Source organism: Hipposideros armiger, unplaced genomic scaffold (assembly GCF_001890085.2).
Source record: "Hipposideros armiger isolate ML-2016 unplaced genomic scaffold, ASM189008v1 scaffold_742, whole genome shotgun sequence".
In the NCBI taxonomy this organism is placed as follows: Eukaryota; Metazoa; Chordata; class Mammalia; order Chiroptera; family Hipposideridae; genus Hipposideros; species Hipposideros armiger.
The window spans coordinates 347,643-372,284 of record NW_017732092.1 but is presented as its reverse complement, the minus strand read 5'-3'; the positions used below and the strand labels follow the sequence as shown (position 1 = coordinate 372,284).

Genomic DNA, 24,642 nt, shown 5'->3' with positions numbered 1-24,642 from the left:
AGTGTCACTGGCCCTCATATGTGGGATCCGAACCGGGGCCCTCTGGCATCCCAAGCGAGTTCTTAACCATCGCGCCACTCGGCCGGCCCTCCATTTTTCATTTTTAAATTAATAGTACCACTAATGGTTTTTAAATTCCTAGTGAGTATAGCCAACGGGTAGGATTTTATAGTTATCCTCTTACAGTATTTAACAGGCATGGGAAAGTATTTCATTAGGAACGGTTAATAATATATATGAAGGCCTGACTGTGGGGTCCGCCGCACCGGGCGTTGGGGTGACAACTGACCCTTGTCATTAGCATGTAATGACAGAGCTAGGAATTTCTGAAGTTGGTCTGGGTAGCCACAGAGCTCAAAGTGACCATGACAAACACACCTGGTGTCTCGGACACCGTTCTTCTGCCTGATTTTGTGTGTGGAGTAGGAAAATGACTTAATGGGCTCACTTGGGTAGAAAACAGAGGGGAAGGGAATTCCAGGAGGGGTGACAGCATGGGCAAAGGCTCAGAGGTGTGGAGGGCTGGATGTGAGTACCTCAAGGTTAAGGGTCTGATGTGAGCAGAACATTGTGTAGAAGGAGGTGTGGTGAGCTGATGTTGGAGAGGTGGGCAGGGGCAATTGTGAAGGAAGGTGAGCACATGGACTGTATGGTTGCACAGCCTTGTGAAGGTACACAAACCCACAGAATTGTGTACTTTAAGTAGGTGAATTGTAAGGTATGTGAGTTATAGCTCAACAAAGCTATTGTTATAAGTTTTTTGATCAACCAAACTAGAAGACTGAGCTATCATTCTGTTCTGACTATATAAAAGGGTATGTATATAATATATATTATAAATTTTTGTTGCATAAAATTGTTATGTAGAGGTTATCCAAGTGTATTCATCCAAAACATATAGGAAAAATAATATTATAGAAATGTTCCAGATAGTTCGGTAATAAAGTTGTTTTTTTCTGGGGAAAAAAATCAAGGGGAAGTGACACTCAGCTCTCCCTGTATCTCTCAAGGTGATGAGGACGGTTATGAGGACACAGCTTCAGGAGGGGCCCTGGCCAAGGGGACCCCCACTGCAGACATACCTGGACCCACTGTTACCACTGGCACCACCAGGAGCACAGGCCATCCCTCTCCAGCTCCAAGGGTCTGTGAAGAAACAGGTGAGGCATGTGGCTGAGGCAGGGGGACCAGGATATTTGTGTGGTGGCGTAGAGAGATGGACTACAAATTCCCTAATGGTGTCCCAACTCTTACCCTAGAAAGACCCGAGAGAAATATATCCTAAAATAAAGGGTTATTATCTACACCAGTGGGTCCTCAACTGGGGCTATTGGCAGTCTCTGAAGGCGGTTTGGATTGTCATGACTGGGAGTAGGGAGGCTACTGGCACCTAGTGGGTGGAGGCCAAGAATGTTGTTACACAGCCTACAATGCATAGGACAGCCCCCCAACAAAAAATCATCCAGCCTCAAATGCCAACAGTGCCAAGGTTAAGAATCCCTAACCTGTACTATGCAAGTCACCCTGACAAATGATAGGAAACCCTAAGGAAATGGGCAAAAGTAATGAACAGGTTATTCACAGAAGCGGAAGCCCACATGGCAAATGAGTAGTATATGTAAAAATGCTTGCACTCATGAGGAATCAGAAAATTCAAATTAAAACAATGATGAGCATGAAAAAAAATGGAAAGTTAGATAATACCGAATGTGGGTAAGGATGTGGGGAGACGGGCATCCCCACTGGATATAGCTATTCAATAAAAAACAACCTAGCAGTATTTAGTGAAATTAAATATGATTATAAATTGTACTCAGCAATCCTGCTATGTCAGAGAAATTCTTACACAGGCTTCCAAAGGAACATACCTGAGAATGTTGTTTGGAACGCTGTGATATCAGGGAGTTGGAAGCAAGCTAAATGTCCAACAGAAGGGGAATGGATAAGAGAAATGTGATAGGTGCACATGGTGGAATTCTATGCAATAGCTAATGCAATGACTAGCTGTATACACAGCAATATGGATCAGTGTTAACAACATAACCTTGGGGGACAAAGAAACAGAATATTTCCTGCAGAATGTTATTTGCAAAAATTAAAAGCACAAACATAAAAATAACCATACGCTTATATATTAATATAAATACATATATGCATTCTTTATTGTATAAGGACACACATATGTTTAGAGACTTGTCAAGTATATTCATGGAAGTCCATATGGGAGAAGGTGAAGGGGATGGAGATTGAGGGTAAGAGGAGAAAAGTTAAAATAAAACGAGAGGAAACTGTTGGTGACAATGCACAGAGGAATGTGATTAGCTTAGCTCTCTGTACCTTGGGTCTGAAAACTCTAGGTATCTGAGCTCTGACAATATTTAAGTAAGCTGAGATTCTTAAAAGAATAACCCAAAACAGTTTCTATTTATTGAGCAATATGCCACGTGTCAGGCACTATTCTAAGCACTTTCTATGTATTACTCCTTTAATCCTCATAAAACCCACATGAGCCTTGTCATGCAGGTGCTATAATTGTGCCCATTTCATAGATGAGACAAAATTGAGACAGAGACGTCAATGACTATGACAATATTAATAATTACAAGAGTGCTTATTATGTGGCAGGCATCGTGCTAAGTGCTCTGCGCACACATGATCTCCCCGAATCCTCATGAAAATTTTACAAGGAAGGTTTGTGGGTCCTCCATGGTTTATACATGGAGAAGAAACTGAGATTAAAGGCAGTTAAGTAACTTGTCCACGGTCACTCAGCTAGGGAGTGAGAAGCTGGGGTTTAAACCCAGGCAGCCCGGCTGGAGGCCAAGACCCATACTCAACCCTGAATACAGATGTTAGGGGGACAGGATGTGCCTCAAAGACCCCACAAGGAACAAGCGCAATTCTCTAGAACAACCAGCACAGGTGGTAATTTAAATTTCAATGAATCAAAAGTGGGAAAAAGGAAACATTCAGTTCCTTAGTGGAACCAGCCACACTTCAAGTGCCTGGTAGTCACATGTGACCAATGGATCCCATTTGGGACAGCACAGAGCATTCCCATCACTGAGAAAGTGATACTATGGGTGCAAAGGACCGGATTGAAATCTTGTCTAGGCAACATTTCAACTGTGTATGTGTGTGACCTTCTGCAAATTACTCACCCTCTTGGCCAGATTCCCGTCATCTGTAAAAAGGGGTTAAAATTCGCACTGACCTGGAAGCAGGGCCAGAAAGAGGATGAGGCTTCTCACTGTACCTGGGCCCAAAATTTCAGGGGATATCCAAACCCTCAGTAGTCAAGATAAAGAAAATATATTTTTTTTTTAGCTGAGCCATCCTCTCAGCGGCAACTCAGCTCAGGCCGAGCATCGAACCGCTGTTGCTCAGAGCTCGCATTCTTGCGTGAGCTCTTAAACCAACTGAGCCACTCGGCCGGCCCTAATAAAATCTTAATACAATAGTTTTTTAAATAAAAATGAATGCAAAAATAATCCATGGTGAACTAAAATAAATATCAAAATTTTAATTAAAGACAGGATCTGACCTACCTCATCGGACTCCCCCTAACCTCAGCTCTTCCAGGACCTGTTTTGGGTTGAAATTTTGACTTTTTGCTCATCATGGATCTTTTGCATGCACTTTGATTATTTAAAAATATGGTATAAGAATACTGATCTTGATTACTGAGATTACCTTTCCGAACCCTCCTGCACCTGCCTCATGCTTCTGCACCTTCTGACATCCCTAGCATCTCTCATACCCCTGCCCTCTTTGTCCCCCTTCATCCCCCTCTATCCTTCTACACCGCCCCCTCCCGCATCTCCTGTACCCCTCCACATCCCCACTCTCCTCTGCCCCATCCCCTTACACTTCCACCCTCTCCATTCCCCCCACCATCCTGCATCCCCCCGACATTTCCACCCCCTCCGCATCCCATACCCCTCCTCCACATCTCCCACCCCTCCCAGCCTGCGCATGCCCGCATCCCCCCACAGCCAAGAACGCCAGGTGGCGCCTGGAGACATCGGAGGAAGCGGGGAGGTGGGGCACTAGGGTGGGGTGAAATCTGCCAGCGACACATGACATACACAAGGCTCTGTGCCTTCCCATTGGTCGGCCCATCCCTGGGGCGGGGTGGGACATGGAGTGGTCAGAGCAGGGTGACCTCAGCCGTCTGTCCATCTTTCCTCCTCCAGGTTCTGGGAGGAAACCAGGGCCCGAACGCCGGCTGCTGCGGCCCACAGCGGCCAGGACAATGCCCCCTTCCTCTTCCCCAGGCCCGCCGCTGACCTCCGACTCAGCGCCACTGCTCATCTCTGATACACCTTCGACAGAGGTGACCTCTCACTCTCCTGACACTTTGCCATCCAGCCCAAACCCAGCCTCCAGGAAGAACTCTGACCTCACCTTGACGACTCCTGGCCTTACTTTGTCCACTTCTGGTGCCACCGTGGTTCCAGCGCTGACCCCTGAGCTTTCACCCACCCCACCACCCACCTTGCCCAAAGAACTGACCTCTGACCCTTCTGCACCGGCAGTGGTGACCCGCCTTTCTCCTACCTCAGAGCTGACCCCAGAATCTGACACAACCCCAGGTTGGGACACAACTCCATACCCCATTACAGTCCCAGGACCTTCCAGACCCCCAGACCCCTCCACAAGCCCCCACCCCACTACCACCCCTCCCTCCACCATGACCTCTCACCCCACCACAACCCCTCTCTCAACCACAACCCCTCACCCATCCATGACCTCTCACCCCACTACGACCCCTCAACCCCCCGCCACTACTCACCCCACCATGACTCCTGACCCAACCTCAACCCCTGTGATTACCACCAAGTCCCTTCTAACTTCCTTCGGAACGGAACTTCCCTTTCCCACTTCGGCCCCAACAGTGAAGCCCAGCCCGCACTCCTGGTTTACATTCATGGGGGCCCCTCACCCCTCCACATCCAAGATGTCAAGCCGAGAGCCCTCTCCAGCCTCAGAGTCCAGCCCCTCCAGGCCCTCTCCAGCCCCAAGCATGGACACATCATCCATTGAGGACTTAAAACCACCCAGAAGCCAGAACCCCACACTAACTCCTCTACCTATCCAGACCCCACACTCAGCCTCTGACCCTATTTTGAGTCCTAACCTTTCCCTGTCCCCCATGGCCCACCCCTTGGATCAACCTCCTCCTGACCACCTCACTCTAGGGCCAAACCCTGATCAAGGCCCAGGCTCCCTAGGCCCATGTGTGGCCCCAATGCCACCTGTAAGGGTCATGGCTTGCGAGCCGCCTGCCCTGATAGAGCTGGTGGCCGCTGTGAGGGATGTGGGTAGCCAGCTGCAGAGGCTGACACAGGCCCTGGAGCGGGACCAGCAGGAGCGCCAAACCCTGGAACTGAGACTGACCCAGATGGTAGAGGCTGCCCAGGGTCTGGGGCAACTGGGTGAGGTTATGAAGAAACTGGCAGAGGTGGCCTGGCCCCCCAGCACATCTGAACCAACCACCACCACCCCGGAGGAGGAAGAGAGGCCTCTGAGGGGAGATGTGTGACCCTATCTGGGACTTGAGGGGCTTACGACACTCCTAACCAAAAAAAAAAAAAAATAAAAACCAAAGTATTGAATTAAATACAAGATATGGATGACATTTCTGGGGGACTAGAGGAACCCTGGAGAGATGGAATTACAAGGTTGATCTGTTTGTGAATACCACAGGCACTGTGCAAGGCAGTGAGGGTGATGGTGGTAATGGTGATGAGCATGATGATGATGGTGATTCTGATAGTGAAGATGATGATAGTGAGGATGATGGTGGTGATGGTGACACATGATTGTGATGATGGAGATGATGGTGATGAAGATCATGGTGGTGATGATGGTAATGAAGGTGATGGTGATGAACATGATGGTGACGATGAAGATGATGGTGATGAAGATGATCATGGTGGCAATGATGGAGACGGCGGTCATGAAGAGGATCATGGTGGTAATGATCACGGTAGTGGTGATGACAGCGATGATGAAGCCCCATGAGGGCAAGAATCTTTGTCTTGCTCACAGATGTATGCCCAGCTCTTAGAGCCTGACACAGAATGCACACCCCATAAATATCTGTTGAATGCATGAGTGCATAATAATAACGATAATGACTAATATTCATTGGGTACTTCCTATGGGTCAGGCTCTGTCTGTTTGCAGGACTTTGCATGAGTGATGTCATTTTATCTTCATGAACACCTGCTGAGGAGGGTACTGTTCTCATAGCTCAGCAGAGAATGGTGAGCTTGGGAGCCCGAGTTTGAGCCCTTGTGGGCATGAACCTGAGTCAGTTACTTAACTTCTTGGTCTGAGTTTCCTGATTATAAAGGGGTAATCAATCATAGGTTTGCTGTGATGATGAACTGATGAATTAATACATGTGAGAGAGCGCTCAGCGCAGGGCTGGCTCTTAGTAAGCACTTATTATGTGATAGTATTATTATATTTATCCCCATTTCACAGCTCAAGGCAGGTGCCCCAGGTCACTCAGAGAACACTGGTGCTGGTCTGACCCAGGGCCCTTGCTCATAAGATAGCACATGCCCAAGTCCAATAATCCTGGGTTCAAGGCCATGTCCTGGCTGTAGGACTCTGGCAGTTCCTTTCCTTTCTCTGAGCCTCAGCTTCCCCCCTGTACAATGGGGATAGTACTAGTCCTGGCCTCTTGGGTTGTTGTGTAGATTGGATGAGTTAGTGTGGAGAAGGACAGAGCTCAGCATGTACCATGTGCTTAGTTAACCAGCGTGATCACGACCACTCTCTGCTGTGCTCTCTGTGCCTGACACATTGTAGGCTCTTAATACTGCCCATTCTCACCACAGCCCTTTGGAGGGAGGGACTTGATTCCCATTTCAGAAGAACGCTGAGGTTCAGAGAGGGCGAGCTTCTTGCCTCAGGCTACACAGCAGACCAGGAACTAAAACCCAGAATAACACAATGCAGATTCCCCTGCTTTGACTTTGGCTTGGGGTTCCAGGTTAGGACTTCTGTGATGGCCTCTATCTGGGAAGGCCCCTACCCCCCTTTGGGCTTCAGCTTGTAAACTGGGGGCTGTCTTGGAAGACCCCCCCAACTCCAATCCTGGCTCCTGCAGCCTCAGGCAGGAAACCATTCTTCCTTCTTTCTCCAGTCAGCCTGGCTCACAGGTCCTGGAAGGTCAGGGAGCTGGCACCCCCTCAGTTCTGCAAAGGCCAGCAGGGTCCAGTTACTTGCTGTCGGGGGAGGGATAATGTCTGGGGGTCCTGATAGATGGACTGTCTGCCTCCACTAACAGGCAAAGGAGTATGCAGAGAATCCCTGTTCCCCAGTCTTCATTAAGCCCAAGACTTAAATAACTGCTGATGGGTGATGTGGGGAGGACTGAGGGAACGGCTTCTGCCTGCATTCCTCTTGCCATCTGGGGAGTCAGGGGCTCAGAGGATGATGCCGCAGCTTGGAAGTAAAAAGACTTCTTTCCCATTTCCAGAAGGGAGCAGGTGAACCCCAGCTCTGGGTCATTCCAGAGGACCCAGCCCCTGGCCCCTTTCTGCAAGCCAGGATTGGGGGTGTTGTCAGGCACTCTGGCCCAAGGTCCCTCCACCCCCTGTCACCTTCCACCAGCCCTGAAGAAGCGGATACTTAATTATCTGGTCACTCTATCCCTATTTGGCCAGGCAGCTAAGCCCAAACATCTGGCCCCAGGGCCCAAGGCCAGGATGGGTGGCCACCCCCCACATACTGTTGGCCCTGATCCTGGACACCTCCCCTGGGACAGCTGAGTCCGATCCAGTGCCTGCCAGCTTGCAACAAGCTGATAACAGTAGCTTCAGAGGCCTAGCAAGCTCAACTGATGCAGAAAAAAATTCAGTTTACACACACACACACACACACACACACACACGCACACACACACACACACACACATGCTTAGCAAAGTAGGAGCAGAGGGGACTTCCTTAATCAGATTAAGGGTGGAAAGGAAGACACAGATCTGTAATTTCCCACAGGCCATAGAAAACCCTGAGGAATTGAGTGGACCAATGGTTTGTGTTACTAAGAGTTTAGCTAAGATGTGAGATCAGTACTCTGAAACTGTATTCTCACAGTTCCTTGCACCTGAAGCATCGCCCAGGGACCAGAGAAGCATGGGCCTCACCCAGGAGTTGGTATGAAAAGCAGAATTTCAGGTGTCATCCCAGACCTACTGGATCAGGTTCTGCCTTTGAACAAGATGGGGCGGGGGGCAATTCATGGGCTGCTAGTCAGGTCTGAGAAATGCTCCTCATGTCACTTGCAAGGCTGTGTACTAGACCGACCTGAAAATGAATGACCAAAAAAGATAGTGTTTACAGAGGCCTTGCAAGGCTGGCTGCCCTTCTGGGTACTTGGTAAAGGCTTTTCCGCAAGCAGGCTGTGAGCTGGGTGCTTTTGCAGATTTAATACTTTACAGTAGCTGCCCAGATGTTCTTCAGGATTTTTGATTTTGTGTTTTGTAAGTGAAGTCAACGGCCAGTGAAATGTGTGATGGGAGCCTGGAGCCTGGGCTCATGTAAAGCGCAGCTTTCTGGTGGGTTCTGGTGGCGAGATTCCTAGCCTTCTGCCCTCAGGCAGGCACTATGAGGAGAAGGAGAAAACGTTTTTCCTGTTGTTTTTTAACAATGGACACCCACAAATTTTGCGACTGGTCCTGCCAGCAAGTGTGGGGTTCCCCAGCTGTGGGGAGCCCAGAATTCCCAGGAATCACTGGCCCAGGTGAATGGGTCCTGGGTTGAAGGAGTTAGTTCATGGTGAATAGGTCCCGAATTCAGAGCTGTTAGGAAGGCAGGCATCTTTTTTTCTTTTCTTTTTAATGGCAATTCAGAGGTTCAGTGAAGAAAAGAGACCTGATCAAAGTCATAGCACGAGAGATTTGGAAACACCTGTTTTTTAGCAGCCTCATTGAAGTGAAATTTGCATGCCATAAGATTCACCCTTTTTACACGTACAATTCAATGGTTCTTAAAGAATTGTGCAACACTCACCATAATCTAATTTTAGAACTTTTCTATCACCTTCACCGCCCCCCAAAAGGAAACCTGTACTCATTAGCAGTCATCCCCACTCCCCCCCCCACGGCTCCACCCCTGACAATTACTAATTTGTCTCTATGGATTTGCCTATTCTGGACATTTCCTATAAATGGATTCCTGCTACAGATCAGCTTCTGTGATGGGCTTCCTTCCCTTTGAGATGTTTTCGAGTTTCGTTCATGATGCAGGATGCGTCAGTGCTTTCTTCTTTTTTATGGGTGAGTAATATTCCATTGTATGGACGGACCACATTTCATTTATCTATTAGCCTGTTGATGGACATTTGGGTTGATTCCATGTTTTAGCTATTATGAATGATGTTGCTACAAATGTGTGTGTATATGCATGTTTTCATTTCCTGTGGGTAGATACCTAGGAGAAGAATTGCAAGGCCACATGTAATTCTATGTTTAACACGTAGTGAAACTGCAGACTGTCCTCCCCAGTGGCTGTAACGCACCAGGGTTCCAACTTGTCCATGTCCTCACCACCACACGTCATGGTCTGTCTTTTGATTATGGTCATTTGGTGAATCTGAAGGCTTTTTCAGCCTCCTTTGCTGTCTTCATTTAGATGCCCCAACTCTAGTCTCCTCCAAGGAAGCCATGACCACCTCACCAACACACAGACACATGCTCACACAACTTGCTCGCCTACACTCACAGTCACCCCTATATATACGCACACACTGCCTCAAACTTACTTCCATCACATACCCACATTCACATACTCTCACATCTTCACACTCACAATGCATACTCACACTCCATATTCACACTCTCCCATTCATACACTCGCACTGACACTATTACACACGTGGTAACATTCTCACATGCACCCACACATTCATGCTCATAGTTATACACTCTCATACTCATACTCTTACACACATTCATGCTCACTCTTACTCTCTCAGTCACAGTCCCACACTCACACTCACACTCATGCTCACACAGTCGTACTCTTACACCTGAGTCACACTGTCACACACATACACGGACACACTCACACCTATGGTAACACACCCTCACACACTCACACCCCCAGTCCCTGGCACCCACTGATGGCAGCAAAACACCCCTGTGGTTTAAGAGCATGGGCCCTGGACAGGAGCCAGTCCGGGTTCGAGTGCTGCCTCTTCCTTGACTTGCCATGAGAGCAGGCTGACACCCTGGGTCAACTGTCACTGCCCACCCGTGACCCGTGACCTGGGGTGGCTCTGAGGGACCAAGCAGATGCCACCCACCCTCCAGGGGGCTGCTTGAGGAAGAGCTGCTTCGTTAGCATTAAATGTCACCATTATTATTAGGTATCAATTAATATTCAATCAGCATTGTCCCGCCCCTTCCAGGGACTTCCTGGGACTTTCAGTCCTCCTCCCCTGCCACTGGGGGCCATCACTGGGTCATTGTCACCTCCCAGTTAATCCTCAGCTGCTGCCACCAATTAACACTATCTACAGCCACCACCACCCCTGCTCTTCTCCACTCCCCTCTTGCCCTTGCCCAGCGGCGCCTCCAGATTTTCTGGGACACATTCTTGGCCTAATTGCTTGGGCTATTTCAGATTCATGAACAAGGCAGTAAGAGGTCCTGATCATGTTCCCCCACAATGCACCCTCCAGTGACCCCCTACTCCAGGAAGCTCACCTGGATTGCCCAGGACAGGGGCCCGAGTCCCCAGTTCTCTGGATTGAATGTAGATTCGGAGGACCCTTGCGGTCACTCCACACATGCTGTCACACACACACACCCTACAACACCAAGGCAGCCACAGCAGGGGCACTGGGGTGTGTGTGCAGGGGCCAGGGACAGAGACATATGATCCAGCTCTAGTTGTAGCCTTGTACTGGGCTGGCAGCCAAGGAGGGCACAGAGAGGAAGACGGAGTGTTTGCAAACAGGTCAGCTGCCAAGAAGGGGCTGGGCTGAGAAGGGGAAGGTGTGAAGGGGCAGAGGCCCAGCTTGTGACTGGCAGTGGCGCGTGCCCATGTGACTTTTCTCCCCTTGCTACACACACACACATGCACACTCAAATCCTTGTGGACACACAGACACGGATCCAATGTCCACACAGAATGAGATGCACTCAAGCTTCCATTCTGTCCCCTCGAGGACACACACGTTCATGTCATGACTTGCACACACACAGGCTCAGAGGCTCTTGGACACGCAAATACACAGAAATACATGCTCCAGTCTAGCTCCCTGTCCACAAACAGCCAGCCACTTTCATACTCTCTTTAATACCTCTCCTGCTCACACACACGGACGTGCAGAAATAGGCCCAGATAATCCCAACATAAGCAGCTACACTTTCTCCCAGGCATACCCACAAACCCACAAACGCACACCCAGAGCCAGCCTCTCACCCAGCCACACTGTGGGACAGTTTTCTGCCATTCTTTCTGTCTCTGTCTCTCTCCCTTTCTCTGTCTCTGTCTTTCTCCCTCTTTCTCTCTCTCTCCCTTCTTCCCTCTCTCCCTCTCAGTCTCTCTCCCTTGCTCTGTCTCTCTCCGTCTCTCCATCTCTGTGTCTCTCCCTCTCTGTCTCCCTCTTTCTGTCTCCCTCCTGCACAGCATGCTGTCCAGTGCACACGCACACCCACCATCCTTCCCTTTCCCAAGCTGACAGACCAACAGCATGACGGAGACCTAAGTGCCAGGTGGACTTTATTTGCAGGGAGCGATTGGGGTGAGAGGAAAGAGAACACTTTATCACGAGGGCATTGCCCAGCATGTGGGGGTGAGTGGAACCCAGGGAGAGAGGAGAGAGAGATGAGGGGAGGAGGACAGGGCTGTGGAGGGGGCAGTGCAAAGCCACAGTGGTCTGTTATGAAACAGCCTTTACTGCCCACCTGCCATGGCCAGGATTGCCCCAGCTGCGCAGGATGCATCAGAGAGCAGGACAGGCCAGACCCCTTCAGTCCAGGGGCTCCCACTCCAGCTGGGCACTCAGAACAAACACTGTGAGTACATCGTGCAGCTATGAGTGTCACAGTGGAGAGCCGGGGTGGGGGTGCCAGGCCTTCGGAGGGGTGAGCTGTAAGCATGTCAGGTTCACAGAGAGGGTGGGGACAGCAAGTGCAAAGGTCCTGGGGAAGATGGAGACAGGTGTGGGTAGAAACATAGCAGCCCCAGAGACCCCACAGGGCAAGGGAGGGAGATAAGGAAGACAGAAAGAGGAAAGTAATGAGACAGATGAAAACAGACAAAAGAGAAGACAAAAGCCACCACATGAACACCCAGACATCGGGATGTATGACCCGGATTCTTTCAGAGTCTCCCTATGCCCAGGCCCTTCTCATTCTCCAGCCTCCTAGTCCTCCTCTTCAACCTCCCCCTCCCGCTGCCTCCAGGGTTGCCCCAGGTAGCCCTGGATAGAGCTCACGGGGCTCCTCCTTCGGGGCTGGGGGTCCAGCAGCCCCCACAGGAGAGCGTCTGCCACTGGCGTCAGGCCAACCCAGGGCTGAGGCCGGTCCTGGGGCTGGCCGGAGCCCTGCCAGATGAGGAAGTCCTCGTAGAAGGGGTCGGTGTCAGCCAGGGGCTGGTCCCAAGGGAAATAACCCGTGAGAAGGCAGAACAGCAGGACCCCCAGTGCCCACGCATCCAGGGCAGGCTGGATGGGCAGGCCCTCAGGGAGGGGCGGCGGGGCACAGAGCTCAGGGGCTGTGTAGGGGATGGGCGGCCCGGTCAGGCGGAGCAGGGTCCCGCGGGGCCGTGTGTGGCCGAAGTCGGTCAGCTTGATCCGCCGGTAGGCCGGATCACACACCAGCACGTTCTCAGGCTTGAGGTCGCGGTACACCAGGCCATGGGAGTGAATGTGCTCCAGGGCAGAGGCCAGCTGGGCTGCACAGCGCTGAGCTGCTGACTGCGGGAGGCCCACCTGAGGGGGAGACGTGTCAGGGCCCACTGCCCCCAGCCAAGAAGCCTCAGGTGATACAGCTGCTCCACACCCAGGGAACAGGTCCAGGGGAGTGAAGGGCCTCAAAAGGTTGGCCCCGGTGAGGCCTGGAGAGGCCCAGTGTGACCTCATGAGGGCTGGCAAATCTCAGAAGGTGTAGTGTTGGCTCTGTGGTGTAAGTGAATTTGACAGAGGACTAGCAATCCCATGAGACCTGTGGGCCCAATGAAGGGACCCTGGGGGTGACGTGTGAAGCCTGGTGAGGCCTGGCACAGTGAGCGTGACCTCTGAGGCCCAGGCTGTTCAGGGACATTCCTGCAAGACCCAGCGGGGAGCTGTTTACCCACCTTCGGTTGGATGAAGGCGATAAGGTCACCATGCAGGACAGGCTCTGTCAGGAAGCTGTAGGAGTCGGCAGACTCGATGCCAATGCCGTAGGCTGCCACCACAGCCTCGTGCGCACCCAGCGAGAGGCCCACGCAGAACTCATACAGGAAGCCACGGAGGGAAGTGGAGGCCTTTGGGAGCTGCTTTAGTGCCAGGAGTGTGCCTGGGGGCGGCAGGGACAGGCATGGGAGCAAGAGTCTGGGGTCACCTTTGCTGGCTCCCAGCTCGTACTCTTTCCCATATGCCACGTCCACCCCCTCGGGCTCCTGCTTCCTTATTAATTAAGCCCATCCTAAGCACAACATGGTCACCACAACACACCGTTGGTAGCAACAATAACAGCTAACGATAATGGCACTGAGTGAGTCCCTGCTCTGCTCTCTTCAAGCAGATGATACCATGAAAGCTGAACTCAGCCCCCAGTGACCTAGTGTGGCCCCTCGGTCCAGCAAACCCACGCCCAAAAGCTGCATCTGAGGCCATTGGGGAAAATGTGCACTGCACTGGGTATTAGATGCCATGAGGAATTATTAGGAATGCCATCCTAATAATAACTTGCAAGGATGTAAGCTCCCAGAGACAGGACCACTGGTCTCTTCAGTTTTATAATCACCACCCGCCAAGGTGAGACCTCGCCCCTCAGGAGGCCATGTGTGAGGCAGGACAGTCATCCCCACACCTAAAATGCTGACCATCTCCTTCCACTCACTCCCCAGCTGGATGCAGCAGCTGGTAGCATCTACATGACCCAGCATGACACATGCCACCTTCTGTTCTAGTGATCTCTGTCCATCTGTGCATCTAGAGGACAGAGACACCTTCGTGGTGTCTGCCCAGCTCAGGGGTGGCATCCAGGGGCCTCAAGAGGTATGTTGAATGAAGCACCAGCTGACGAGGCCTCCTTTATAAGCCCCTGTCCCCCGTTATTGCTCCTGCCTCCAAGATCTCTGGTGACCCAGGCCTTGGTTGTCTTTGTCTTTGTTCTGGCTGAATCGTGTCCCCTCAAATTCATATGTTGAACTCCTCACCCCCGATATCGCTGAATATGACTATGTTTGAAGATACGGCCTTGAAAGAGGTAAAATGGGATCAGGAGGGCGGTCCCTAGTCCAATCTGGCTGGTATCCTGAGAAGAGAGCAGGACACAGACCCGCACACAGGGAGGACCCTGTGAGGACATGGACAAGACAGCCGTCTACGCGCCAAGGAGTGAGGCCTCAGGAGACAATGACTCTTCTGATAGACACCTTGATCTTGGACTTCCAGGGGCCAGGACTGTGAGAGAACAGATTTGTGTTGTTTAAGCTGCCCCTTCTATGGGACCTTCTTATGCCGGCCCCAGCTGACTAACACACTGTCCTCTTTCATGCCGGGAGCAGCTCCTTGAAGTCAGGGCTGACTTCCACTCCTCCCTGTGTCCCCAGCACCATTGAATAGGCTGAGCCCCCAGGGAAACTCGGAAGGTGAGTCTTGACTGACAGTGACTCCAAGTTCTAGCCACAATATTCCTGTTTTGTAGGAAAGACACAGGATGTGTGCACATTTGCTAGAAAGACATCAGATTGGGGCTATGGTGTGCGTCCTGCACACCCACTGTGCACTGTGCAGTCAGCCTGGCTCCAAACCAACCCCATGGTGACCACTAAGCCTGCCACATATGAGGGCCATGGAGGGGAGACCTCTCTGTTCCCCGTTGTGCCTGGAAACTACAACCATGGACATTTGCTCAGAGAACCACAGAGAAAGAATCGTCACCATGTTTTCAAAGGAGACTGAGGCTCACAGAACGGTGGGGAGTGCCCAAGGATACACAGCCTGAAGGGCAGAGGCAAGACTTGTCAGGTCTCCAGGCTCCCAGCCTGGCCCATGCCACAGCCCCCCTGCACCCCTGCTGATGTCCCCAGGCCCCGCTACCTTTCTGACGGTGGGTGACCAGCAGGACCCGGCCGAAGCGGCCCTGGCCCAAGGGACGCACTTGCTGGTAGAGCTCATCCACCTCGGCTCGGACCAGGGTCTGGGCACTCAGGGCCATCATGTCCTCCAGTGCAAGGGCTGCCTCCTGGCCCTGCTGCAGCTCCTCCAACGTGAGGCCCCCTAGGTCCTCATCAGCTCCGTTCTCAGCAGACCCGTTCTCAGCAGCCCCCTCCACCTGTTCCTCATCTGACTGTTTGCCTGGCATGTCTGCAAGGCCGAGGACAGAGGATGACCCAGAGCCTGGGCCCACCAGATCTGCGGCCCTAAGGAAGAGGGCTAGGGGCCAGGACTCCTGGGTCTGAGGGAGGAGGCGATGGGGCTGTAAGATTTGGACCCCTGGCCTTTGAAGAGCTTGGGGACTGCTCCCAAGTGCTTCCTCCCTTCTGGAACCCAGATATCCCCCAGGTCCTGCTGTGTGAAGCCCTGCCCTCCCCGGCCCCGGGGGGTAGAGAGCACCTGTTTGTGCTTAGGAGACAGAGGCTACTCATCCCCACCCCACTCCCCCGCCCCAGGGCCTAAGTCTGTTTGCTTTGGAAACAAGATGGGGGTGTCTCGAGTTATCGGGTTCATCTTTCACCCTTGGGCCTTCGGCTGGCGCATGGATGTGAGGGTGGGGGTGAGGGACATCTGTGACCTCAAGCTTGACCTCATCCCAATGTGCAACTGGTTTCCCAATCCTCAGATGCCTCTAATGAAGAGGGAGACCGAGTCACAATGGGAAGGGCCAGTGAACCCCCAGCCCCTCCTACCTCAGACCCAGGAGTTGGGGCCCCCAGACTCCTCTTCTCTTGCAACCTTATAAATCTACACATCTTGGGACCCCCAGACTCTGTGTCCCTAACACTCGACCACTCTACAGCCTTCAGGTCTATCTTCTGCTCCCCTGAGAGACCCAGGGCTCTGGCCATCTGCCCAGCTGCACTCCCAGTTGCCGCCCACCTCAGACCCATTAACTCTTACCTCTTCCTGACCTGGGCTCCGACCTCCAGACCTTACCTTCTCCAAGGCTTGCCTGACCCTTCGACTGCCCGCTGTGGTCAGTGCCCGGCACTTAGAGCCCATGCCAGCAGAGGCCTGCCCAGGAGCAAGACCCCGCCCCCTCCACTCCACTAGGGATGGAGCGACATCGTGTGTTGACTCCCAGAATTGGCTGTGACCAGACAAATGTCCCAGACCCGGGGAGCCCAGTGACTCCTCCCTCAGGCCCAGGAAACCCAGTCCCTCCTCCCTCATACTAAGGAGTCCAGGCCCCCTGTAGAGGAGGAAATCATTTCTCTTTTGCTCCCCGGCCTTGACCCCCACCCAGCTGCCCCATCAATGCTCCATTGACAGGTCAGACACAAGTGTTCGGTGAGGGGTGTCCAGGGGATGAGACACTGGGGTCCTGTTGGGGCAAGGATGAGAAAACGAGATTCCAGAACGATGCAGTGAGAGATGATCTCAGACTTGGGGCTGAGGGGAAGCAGGTGGTGGAGCAACTGGGAAAAGAGGGGCCTGAGGGGAGAGAGAGAAGGGCGGGGGTCTGTGTTCTGAGTCTGCAGACTTGGAAGTGGGGCAGAAGTTAGGCAGGGACCCCCGGTCTGAGGGAGGAGACTGTGGGTCTGGAGGGCCGAACCCACCCCTCAGGTTTATAGTGAGATGGCAGATGTGAACTCACTGAATTCTTTTAAAATCAACTTTTATTTTGGAAAAATTTTAGATTTACAGAACAGTTGCAAAGATTGTATGCTGAGAGCTCCCGTGTTCCCTCACCCAGGTTTCCACCAGGTGATATCTCACAGCCAGCGTGCCTTTGTCCAAGCTCAGAAATTCACTATCAAACCTTAGACTTTCCATTTCACCAGTGCTGCCACCAACAATCTTTTTCTGTCCCAGGGTTCAACCCAGGACACCACGCTGCATTTAGTGAAACTACTTTTTAAAATATCTAGAAATCATGCAGGACAGAGTCCCAGGATGGAGCACAGTTCCTGAGCTGGACCCTGTGGGCGCTGGGACTCATGTCATGCGGCCCTGGGCTTGTTGGTGGGGTGTCACCAACGGGAGGCAGGAGTGCCGTGTTGGATGCTGCCCGGGGAAATGAGATTCAAGCAAACCTGTGTGTCCCTGAGCACAGGCCGTCTGAGAGTCGTTGGGGCCAGCTGATCACCCATCACGTGCTCTGTGCTGTCTGGGCAGGTATAAGGTGCTTGCCCATGGGGGCAGAAGCTGAAAAGATATAGCAAATCTGTCCTGGAGTTCCTGAGAGGTAGCCCGAAGAAGATAGAGACATGATCAGTCGGATAAAAGTTCCAGGCGGGGTGGGGCAGGCAGAGCAGGGCCACCTCTGGAGGTACTGAGCTGGGCAGAGGGAGGGCCTTCTGGGGGACAGAGGATGTGCAAACGTATGCTGGCAGGAAAGTGCGTGTGCCTGCGTGTGCGTGCAGATTTAGGTCTAGGAAGGATGAGTGGCTCCCTCAGTGTCACCCAGAGCCCAGGGACATGGAAAAGGCAGAGGGTGAGGTTTCCATGGTGTCAGATCATGAAAGCCCAGATTTGGTGCCATGGACAGTGGGAGTCACCCAAGGTCTTAGAGGAGAGGAGTGACCTCATCAGAACTCCATGTCCCCTTATCCAACATGTCCCCACAAGGCAGAAAAGTGTCTGGTGGGGAAACAGCACCTTCCCGCAAGCAGACACATTCAGGACAGGAGAAAAGGAAGGTTCCTTGAAGAAGGAGGGGAGGGAAGTCCTGGACCACTTGATCTGAGGGAGGAGGTGCTAGGGGCCTAAGCTCCTAGGTTTGAGGGAGGAGGGGACGAGGGTCCTGCTCGCAGGTCCTCAGTTGGGAGGGGAATTGTGCAACCAAATCTGGCCTTTAGTAGGGAGAGATGCAATGTGTTCCGTCTCTGTTGTCCCTGGGAGCAGCTGTCTCTCCATCCAGGTGGCCGTGGTGGCTGGGGGAGGGGCCTTTGGCCCAGGCTCTGGCCACCTGTCTGAGTCACCTGGTCAGGGAGTTCCCCCATCTGTCCCCATCTTCCCACTGTCTTTGTCATCCTCCTCCTCCTCCTCTGTCCACTCTTCCAGGCTTGATCCCCTCTCTTCCTCTTCCTCATCCTCACTGGACATACCCCCCAAGTCCTCAGGTACCCCTCTGTTCCCCTCCAACCCCCAGTCATCCCCCAGAAAGTCCAGGACAGCCAGTGGGGGGCTTCTCATCTCTGGATCCAGGTCTAGAAGCCCTTGCAGCAATGCCAGAGCTGGGGGTGCAAAATGGTCCCAAGGGGGTGGTGGTTGAGGTGGCTGGGGCTTGGTGGTCATCCAGCCAGCAAAGGCCTCGAACTCAGGGTCAGGGGCCAGGGCCACATCCCAGGGGAAACAGGCCATGGCAGCACAGAAGAGAAGCACACCCAGGCCCCAGGAGTCCAAGGATGGTCGCAGGGGCAGGGTATCAGGTGGCAGCAGGAGACAGAGCTCAGGAGGGACAGAAGGCAGTGGCCCTGGGGGGGCAGGAGTTGGACTGCCCTCGGGCCGGGTCAGACCCAGGTCTCCTAGGGCCACACGGCTGCAGGCAGTATCGAAGACCAGCACATTGTCTGGCTTCACATCTGCATGGACCAGCCCCCGGCTGTGAAGGAAGTCCAGGGCTCCAGCTAGCTGGGCCAGCACCCGCTTAACCAGCAGTTCAGGGAGGCCCTGGGGTTCAGGAGAGAAGGTGAAGGTCAGGGGGCCTTGTCAGGGGTTCCTTCTTTATTTTGCTTCTTGGGGTTCAAGAATCCAGAACCCCAGACCAGTGACTACCTCTAATGTCCCTTCAATGTCCCCCCCCAGTACCTTCTCCACAATGTCCCCAAACCACGTATATCCCCAGATCAATCCCCCAACGTTCTCCTCAGTGGGACCCCAAATCTAACCAGAAGCTCTTTTAGTTTCCATCAAACTTTGTCCTAACCCTACTATTCAAGACCACTCCTTACATTTCTTATTTATCGCCTCTAAACTTGGACCTGCTCCAACGAGAGCCCAAAACCCATGCTTAATCCTAGTCTTAGTCCCAGACTAATTTAGATCTCATCCCATCTCTAAGTCAGACCTTGTGGTAACTTTTGCAGTTTACTTCACCAGGAGATTGATAGGTCTGTCCTTCCAGCTAGCCAGGCAGCCAGCCAGCAACCTGTCCATCAAGCAGTCATCCACCCAACAGCCTACTTTACAGTGTTTCCACTCAACATTCCTTTCACCAGCCAGTTAGCAACCCAATAATTTATTCAATTATGTACTATCCCAAATCCATCCATTTCCCCCTCCTTGATTTCATCCATCCATCCATCCATCCATCCATCCATCCATCCTTCTGTCCTTCCTTCCTTTCATCCTACCTTCTTCCCATTCATCATCCTCTTTTCCTTCCTTCCATCCTTCCATCATTTTTCCTTCCTTCCTTCCTTCCTTCCTTCCTTCCTTCCTTCCTTCCTTCCTTCCTTCCTTCCTTTCATTTATCCCCAACCCTATCTCAAATCCAAAGCCTAGCCCCAAGGATGGCCTCACCCTGATCTTCAAACTCAAATCCTCCTAGAATCTCATGGATTCAGTCTGACCTGGTATCACTTTTAATTTATTTTTTAATTTTTTTATCCGAGCCATCCTGCCACTTGTTGGCAGCTCAGCTTGGGCCGGGAATCAAACCAGCGACCCTGTTACTCAGAGCTCACACTCTTGAGCAAGCTCTTAACCATATGAGCCACTCGGCTGGCCCCTGGTATCCTTTTTAAAGGGAACCTCATTACAGCCCATCTCCAAGTCAATCTACGAGTGTCCATATTCTCAGCCATCTCTGCCTCACTCTGCAACCCCATCATGCTCTTTTCCACACCCATCACCAATCTACAATCAGCCCTAAAGTAACCCACCCAGTCCACTCACACCCACACCCCAATTCCATTGCTCGCCAGAATCCCAACTCTGTCTCCTCCTCACCACCTTCATCAGACCTGACCCACCCTCCATCCCAACCCCAACTCCCTGTGCATCCAAGTTCATTTGGGTGGTTGGATGGCATAGGCTCAGGGTCAGACATGGAGTGCATTGAGGATGAGAAATAAGGAGATTGTGTGGGGGCTCAGGGCGGACCTAGGTTGGGCACTGATCTGGGGGTCAGGGTTGGAGGTAGAAATGGGGTTTGGGACAGAGTTGGATCTGGGATAAGCAGTCCCAAGTTTTGTCCCAGCCTGCCTCACCCGTTCCTGCAGCATCCCACTGAGATCCCCACAGGGTGCATAGTCCTGGGCGAAGGCGAAATGTCGGGGGGTCTGCAGGGGTCCCGCCAGGGTCTGGAGCAGGCCTGGATGTGATGAGACACAGCGGCCCACACAGAACTCTCGCAGGAAGGTGGTTCTCAGGACCGAGTCCTGACGTAGGACCTTCAGAGCCACAGCTGGACCTGCCAGGGAGATGGATGCAGAAGGGAACTCAGGGTGCTTTGATCTTGCTGTGGGGCCTTAGGCAAGCCACTTAACCTCTCTGAGCCTCAGATGTCTCGGGTAAAACCGGAGGGGCAAAGCATGGTGTCTGACCTCTGTGCTTCCAGTTTCTCCATCTGTGGAGTGGGGTTGTAGGAGACCTTCCCTCTTTCTGCTTTGCCTCAGACTGCTGAGTGGCCTTGAACAACTGCCTTAACCTCTCTGGGCCTCAGTTTCCTCTTGCATAAAGTAGGGGTTGTGGTGACTTGGGTTCCAATCCAAGTTGTGCTTCTGCCTTTTGTGACCTCAGGCAAGTAAGTCTCTTACCCTCTCTGAGTGGGCCCTGATTCTCAGATCACAGAGCTCTAAACATTCACAGAACCCCCACTGAGAAGAGTCCCCATCAGCTCCTCCTGGGATGCTCTCTCTCTTGGTGGCTTCTGAGAACCCTACTCTGGGGAAGTCCTGGTGTCCACCCTTTGGTGGCCAAACTCACCCCCTTGGCGAGGCCGGGCAAGGAGCACTCGGCCGTAGGAGCCCGAGCCGAGCTTTCGGATAAGGCGATACTGGACACGCAGATTCCTCACCAGGGTCATCCTGGTGGCCGTCAGCTCCACGAGCCGTTGGAGAGCCGTGGCTGTGTCCTCCTGCAGGAGAGGAACAGAGGTGGGGAGGGGGTGAGTCTGGGACCCACTGAGAGCATCAGGGGAGATTGGAGGCCAACTCCAGGGCTGACAGGGGGGTTCGGGAGGTGGGGGTCACTGTCTCTAGAAAGGAGGCTGAGTCACAATGACTCACGCAGCCTCAGGTCACCTGTTTTTGTTTCCTGGCAGGGTTGGGGGTGATTGTCTCAGATCCCTCACCCACTGTCATCTGTGGGAGCCACCAGAAGCCCCCAGCCTCAACTGGGGCTGCGTCCTCAGCCCACACAACCCCCAACTCCACCCATCTCTTTCTCCACCCTCTCTCCCTGTGCTTCCTGTTCTTTGTTTCTGAGTCCATTTCTCTGGGACCTTGGTCTTGCTGTGTGTCTTCGAGTTTACATTATTCTGGGTCTCTGAAATCTCTGGTTCCCTGTGTCTTTTTTGTTTCTTTCTCTCTGTCCCTCTGCTTCTGCTTCCTGCCCCGCTCCATCTCCATCTCTATTTATCTCTGCATTGTCTTTTTCTCTGTTCTTCTTCCTCCCTTGTGTCCCATCTCTCACCTCTGAGTCCCCATCCTCGTGGTTCTCGGGATCCCTGAGTTCCATCTCAGAGTTGCCTGGTGTCAGCTGACCCTTGGGCTCCCTCTTTTCTTGACTCCCCAAAAGGCAACCGGCCCACTCGAGCCCACTGTACCCCACGGGTCCAAGGTCTAGGAGCTCATCTGAGAGGGTGTGCCTCGGTCTCCCTGTGTCTCTCTAGGTCAAAAGATTTCTCTGACTTTTCCTACCTGACTCCTCTTTCACTCTCCAGGTCTCTGTCCTGCTCTGTATTATCCTGTTGATTTCTTTTTCCTCTTACCCTTCTTCTCCTCCCTGACCTCCCCACCTCCCTCCCTGTCTCTGTCTTGCCTTGTTTTAGCTCTCAGGTCTCTAGGGTGGGTCTCCCTGTACTGTCTCTGTTAGTCCCGGGTCCCTCTCTCTTGTCCCCACACTGTTCTAACTGTTGTTGCCACTGTCTGTGATTCAGGATATCTCCCCTCTGCTTTCCCCCTCCCCCCTTCTCTATTCCCCTGTTTTCTTTTCTCCTGGCTTTCCTCTGGCCTCCTCTCCCCAGTGTCTCTCGGTCTCACTCCTCCTGTCTTTGTTCGTGACTCTCTCGGAGCCTTTTGTCCCTCCCTTTTTCTGGGCCTGGGACAGGGGTGTGTGTGACAGCTCAGAGACATCCCGTCCCCCCCACACACCCCTCCCTCACCCCCTCTGACCTGCTGCCCCCTCCCTCCCCCTTCCAAACTTAGACCAGCTTGGTGTCTGGGCTCTGGTCCCAGAACAGAGGGGACAAAACATATTGTGAACCCCCAGGGGCCAGGCCTGAGGGCTGCAGAAAAAGGGGAGACAGGCTCCTTCACATACTTTACCTCAGGTGGATGACCCAGAGCTCGTGCATTCTGGTTCCTCCACGGGCTGCGAGTGCTGGCCTCAGGAGCCAGGAGACCATTCCCAAAGCTCTGCTCCTTAATACCAAGAGTCCATGCCCTCAGCCCCTCCTCCCTCAGGCCCAAAAGTCCAGGCCCCCAGCCCCTCCTCCCTCAGACCCAGGCGTCCAGACCCCCAGCCCCTCCTCCCTCAGACCCAGGCCCCCAGCCCTTCCTCCCTCAGACCCAGAAATCCAGGCTCCCTGCCCCTTCCTCCCTCAGACCCAGGCGTCCAGACCCCCAGCCCCTACTCCCTTGGACCCAGGAGCTCTGTTTGAGGAGTGTCTGGATAGCTAAGAGATGGGGGGAGGGCTTCTCCTATGTCCTCAGCACCTACTTAGAGCCTAGCTCTATGTATAGGGCTTTACATGGGATCCTTCCAGCCACCCAATAAAGGTGGGGATTTATCCCCAGTTTACAGAGCAGGAAACTGAGGTTCTGAGACACCTATCACCTTACACAAGGCCAGAGGGGGAGGAGGTGTTGGTGGGACCTGGGCCAGGCTGAGTGACTCACTGCCGGCTCAGTTTTCACTACTACTACAGTCTGCTATTAATAAAGACGCAGCAACAACAGTCACCAACACTCTGGAAGGATCCCCGGAAACTGGCTTCGATGCTGCTGCGCCTGGGGATCTGGGTGGGGGGGGGCAGAGGGAGAACTTCCTTTGGTCTTTGACCCTTTTTGGGGTTTGACTGTGAAAAGCTACCAACATGCAGAAAAGTCACAACAGACACCCTTCAGCCATTGACCGGACTTCACAGATGAGAACTTTGTGCCATTCTCGCTTTATCTCTGTTTTCTTCGGGAGGAATGAAGTATTTTAAAGTAAATTAAACCCTATGGGAAAATTTTTGGGTGAAATGATATACTGCCTAATGTTTGCTTTAAAATACTCCAGCCAAAGAAATCAAAGCTTGCATGGGCGGTGGGGGGTGGGTGTGGGGGGATGACAAACAGCACAAGTGTTGCCACTTGAGAACAACGTGGTTCTTTTTTTCTTTATTTCTGATTATGCTGGAAATGTTTTCTTCATTAAAAATGCTCAAAATGATAAAAATAAGCTACAGACATAATACGTTTCTGCCCCAACACTCAGCTTTATGGTTGTATAAAAGTAAGGACAATGTCCAGCTCAACTACTATGCTATTAATCACATCAAGTGGCATTAATGACAATTTCTTAAAATCAGTTAATAGCCAGTTCATACTCGTTTCCCCCCAATTTTCCCAAAGAAGTCATTGATTGCCCCTTTAGTCAAGTCAGCAATCACTGTCCACACTCAGCTTTGGGGGCTTTTTATCACTGTGCCTTCGGAATTATTTGAATTTCCCCCACAGCATATGTTACATATTCAAAAAGTGAAATTGAAATGAAATAATGCCATAATGACTATTTATTCCATGCTGATCAGGTGCCAGCCCCTGGCTCGCTTCCTTCCTTCTTTCCTTCCTTCCTTCCTTCCTTCCTTCCTTCCTTCCTTCCTTCCTTCCTTCCTTCTCTCCTTCCTTCCTTCCTTCCTTTTTCCTTCCTTCCAATTCATTCAGGACCTTGTGGAGTCCTCGCTGCCAGCCCTGACTTGTAGAATAATGTTTTCCAATTTATTGATGAGGACACTGAGGCACAGAGAAGCAGACGCATTGGTCAGCAGCCAGCAAGAGGCGGAGCTGGGATTCCAGGAGGGTCTGGGGACCCCAGGCTGCTCCCTGTCCCCCAGACCAGGCAGCTTGAGGGAGACAGACCCAG

At 52.4% G+C, this 24,642-nt stretch overlaps 3 protein-coding genes across 4 annotated transcripts in view; 1 reads left to right on the top strand and 2 right to left on the bottom strand.

Moving 5' to 3' along the window:
- Positions 1-5,793, top strand: part of SSC5D (scavenger receptor cysteine rich family member with 5 domains) — a 22,794-nt gene extending 17,001 nt beyond the window's left edge. The window contains exons 14-15 of the mRNA XM_019627855.1: positions 1,011-1,160; positions 4,197-5,793. Coding sequence (XP_019483400.1) covers positions 1,011-1,160; positions 4,197-5,545 — 1,499 coding nt within the window. The 3' untranslated portion in view covers positions 5,546-5,793. The remainder of the gene's footprint in view (positions 1-1,010; positions 1,161-4,196) is intronic.
- Positions 5,794-11,744: 5,951 nt separating this feature from the next.
- SBK2 (SH3 domain binding kinase family member 2) lies at positions 11,745-16,409 on the bottom strand. 2 transcript variants are annotated; one of them, XM_019627868.1, is made up of 4 exons: positions 16,303-16,409; positions 15,283-15,549; positions 13,329-13,531; positions 11,745-12,963 (listed from the first exon to the last, which is right to left on the bottom strand). In XM_019627868.1, the coding sequence occupies exons 2-4, from the start codon at positions 15,545-15,547 to the stop codon at positions 12,397-12,399; spliced, it is 1,035 nt and encodes a 344-aa protein (XP_019483413.1). In that variant the 5' UTR covers positions 15,548-15,549; positions 16,303-16,409; the 3' UTR covers positions 11,745-12,396. The 2 variants fall into 2 exon arrangements, with proteins under 2 accessions (XP_019483413.1, XP_019483414.1); XM_019627869.1 differs by having other exon boundaries at positions 16,339-16,393.
- A 604-nt stretch (positions 16,410-17,013) lies between these two features.
- SBK3 (SH3 domain binding kinase family member 3) lies at positions 17,014-22,575 on the bottom strand. The gene is made up of 4 exons (XM_019627849.1): positions 21,985-22,575; positions 21,277-21,427; positions 20,559-20,761; positions 17,014-19,017 (listed from the first exon to the last, which is right to left on the bottom strand). The coding sequence occupies exons 1-4, from the start codon at positions 22,027-22,029 to the stop codon at positions 18,331-18,333; spliced, it is 1,086 nt and encodes a 361-aa protein (XP_019483394.1). The 5' UTR covers positions 22,030-22,575; the 3' UTR covers positions 17,014-18,330.
- Between the last annotated feature and the right edge of the window lie 2,067 nt (positions 22,576-24,642).

Coding starts and splice junctions, on each gene's coding strand:
- SBK3 (XM_019627849.1), bottom strand. CDS start 22,029: ATGGAACTCAGGGATCCCGAGAACCACGAGGATGGGGACTCAGAG. Junction 21,428..21,984: donor ACGAGGATGGGGACTCAGAG/GTGAGAGATGGG, acceptor CCTCTCCTGCAG/GAGGACACAGCCACGGCTCT. Junction 20,762..21,276: donor TGCCCGGCCTCGCCAAGGGG/GTGAGTTTGGCC, acceptor TCTCCCTGGCAG/GTCCAGCTGTGGCTCTGAAG.
- SBK2 (XM_019627868.1), bottom strand. CDS start 15,547: ATGCCAGGCAAACAGTCAGATGAGGAACAGGTGGAGGGGGCTGCTGAG. Junction 13,532..15,282: donor GGTCACCCACCGTCAGAAAG/GTAGCGGGGCCT, acceptor TGCCGCCCCCAG/GCACACTCCTGGCACTAAAG. Junction 12,964..13,328: donor TCGCCTTCATCCAACCGAAG/GTGGGTAAACAG, acceptor TCTCCCCCTCAG/GTGGGCCTCCCGCAGTCAGC.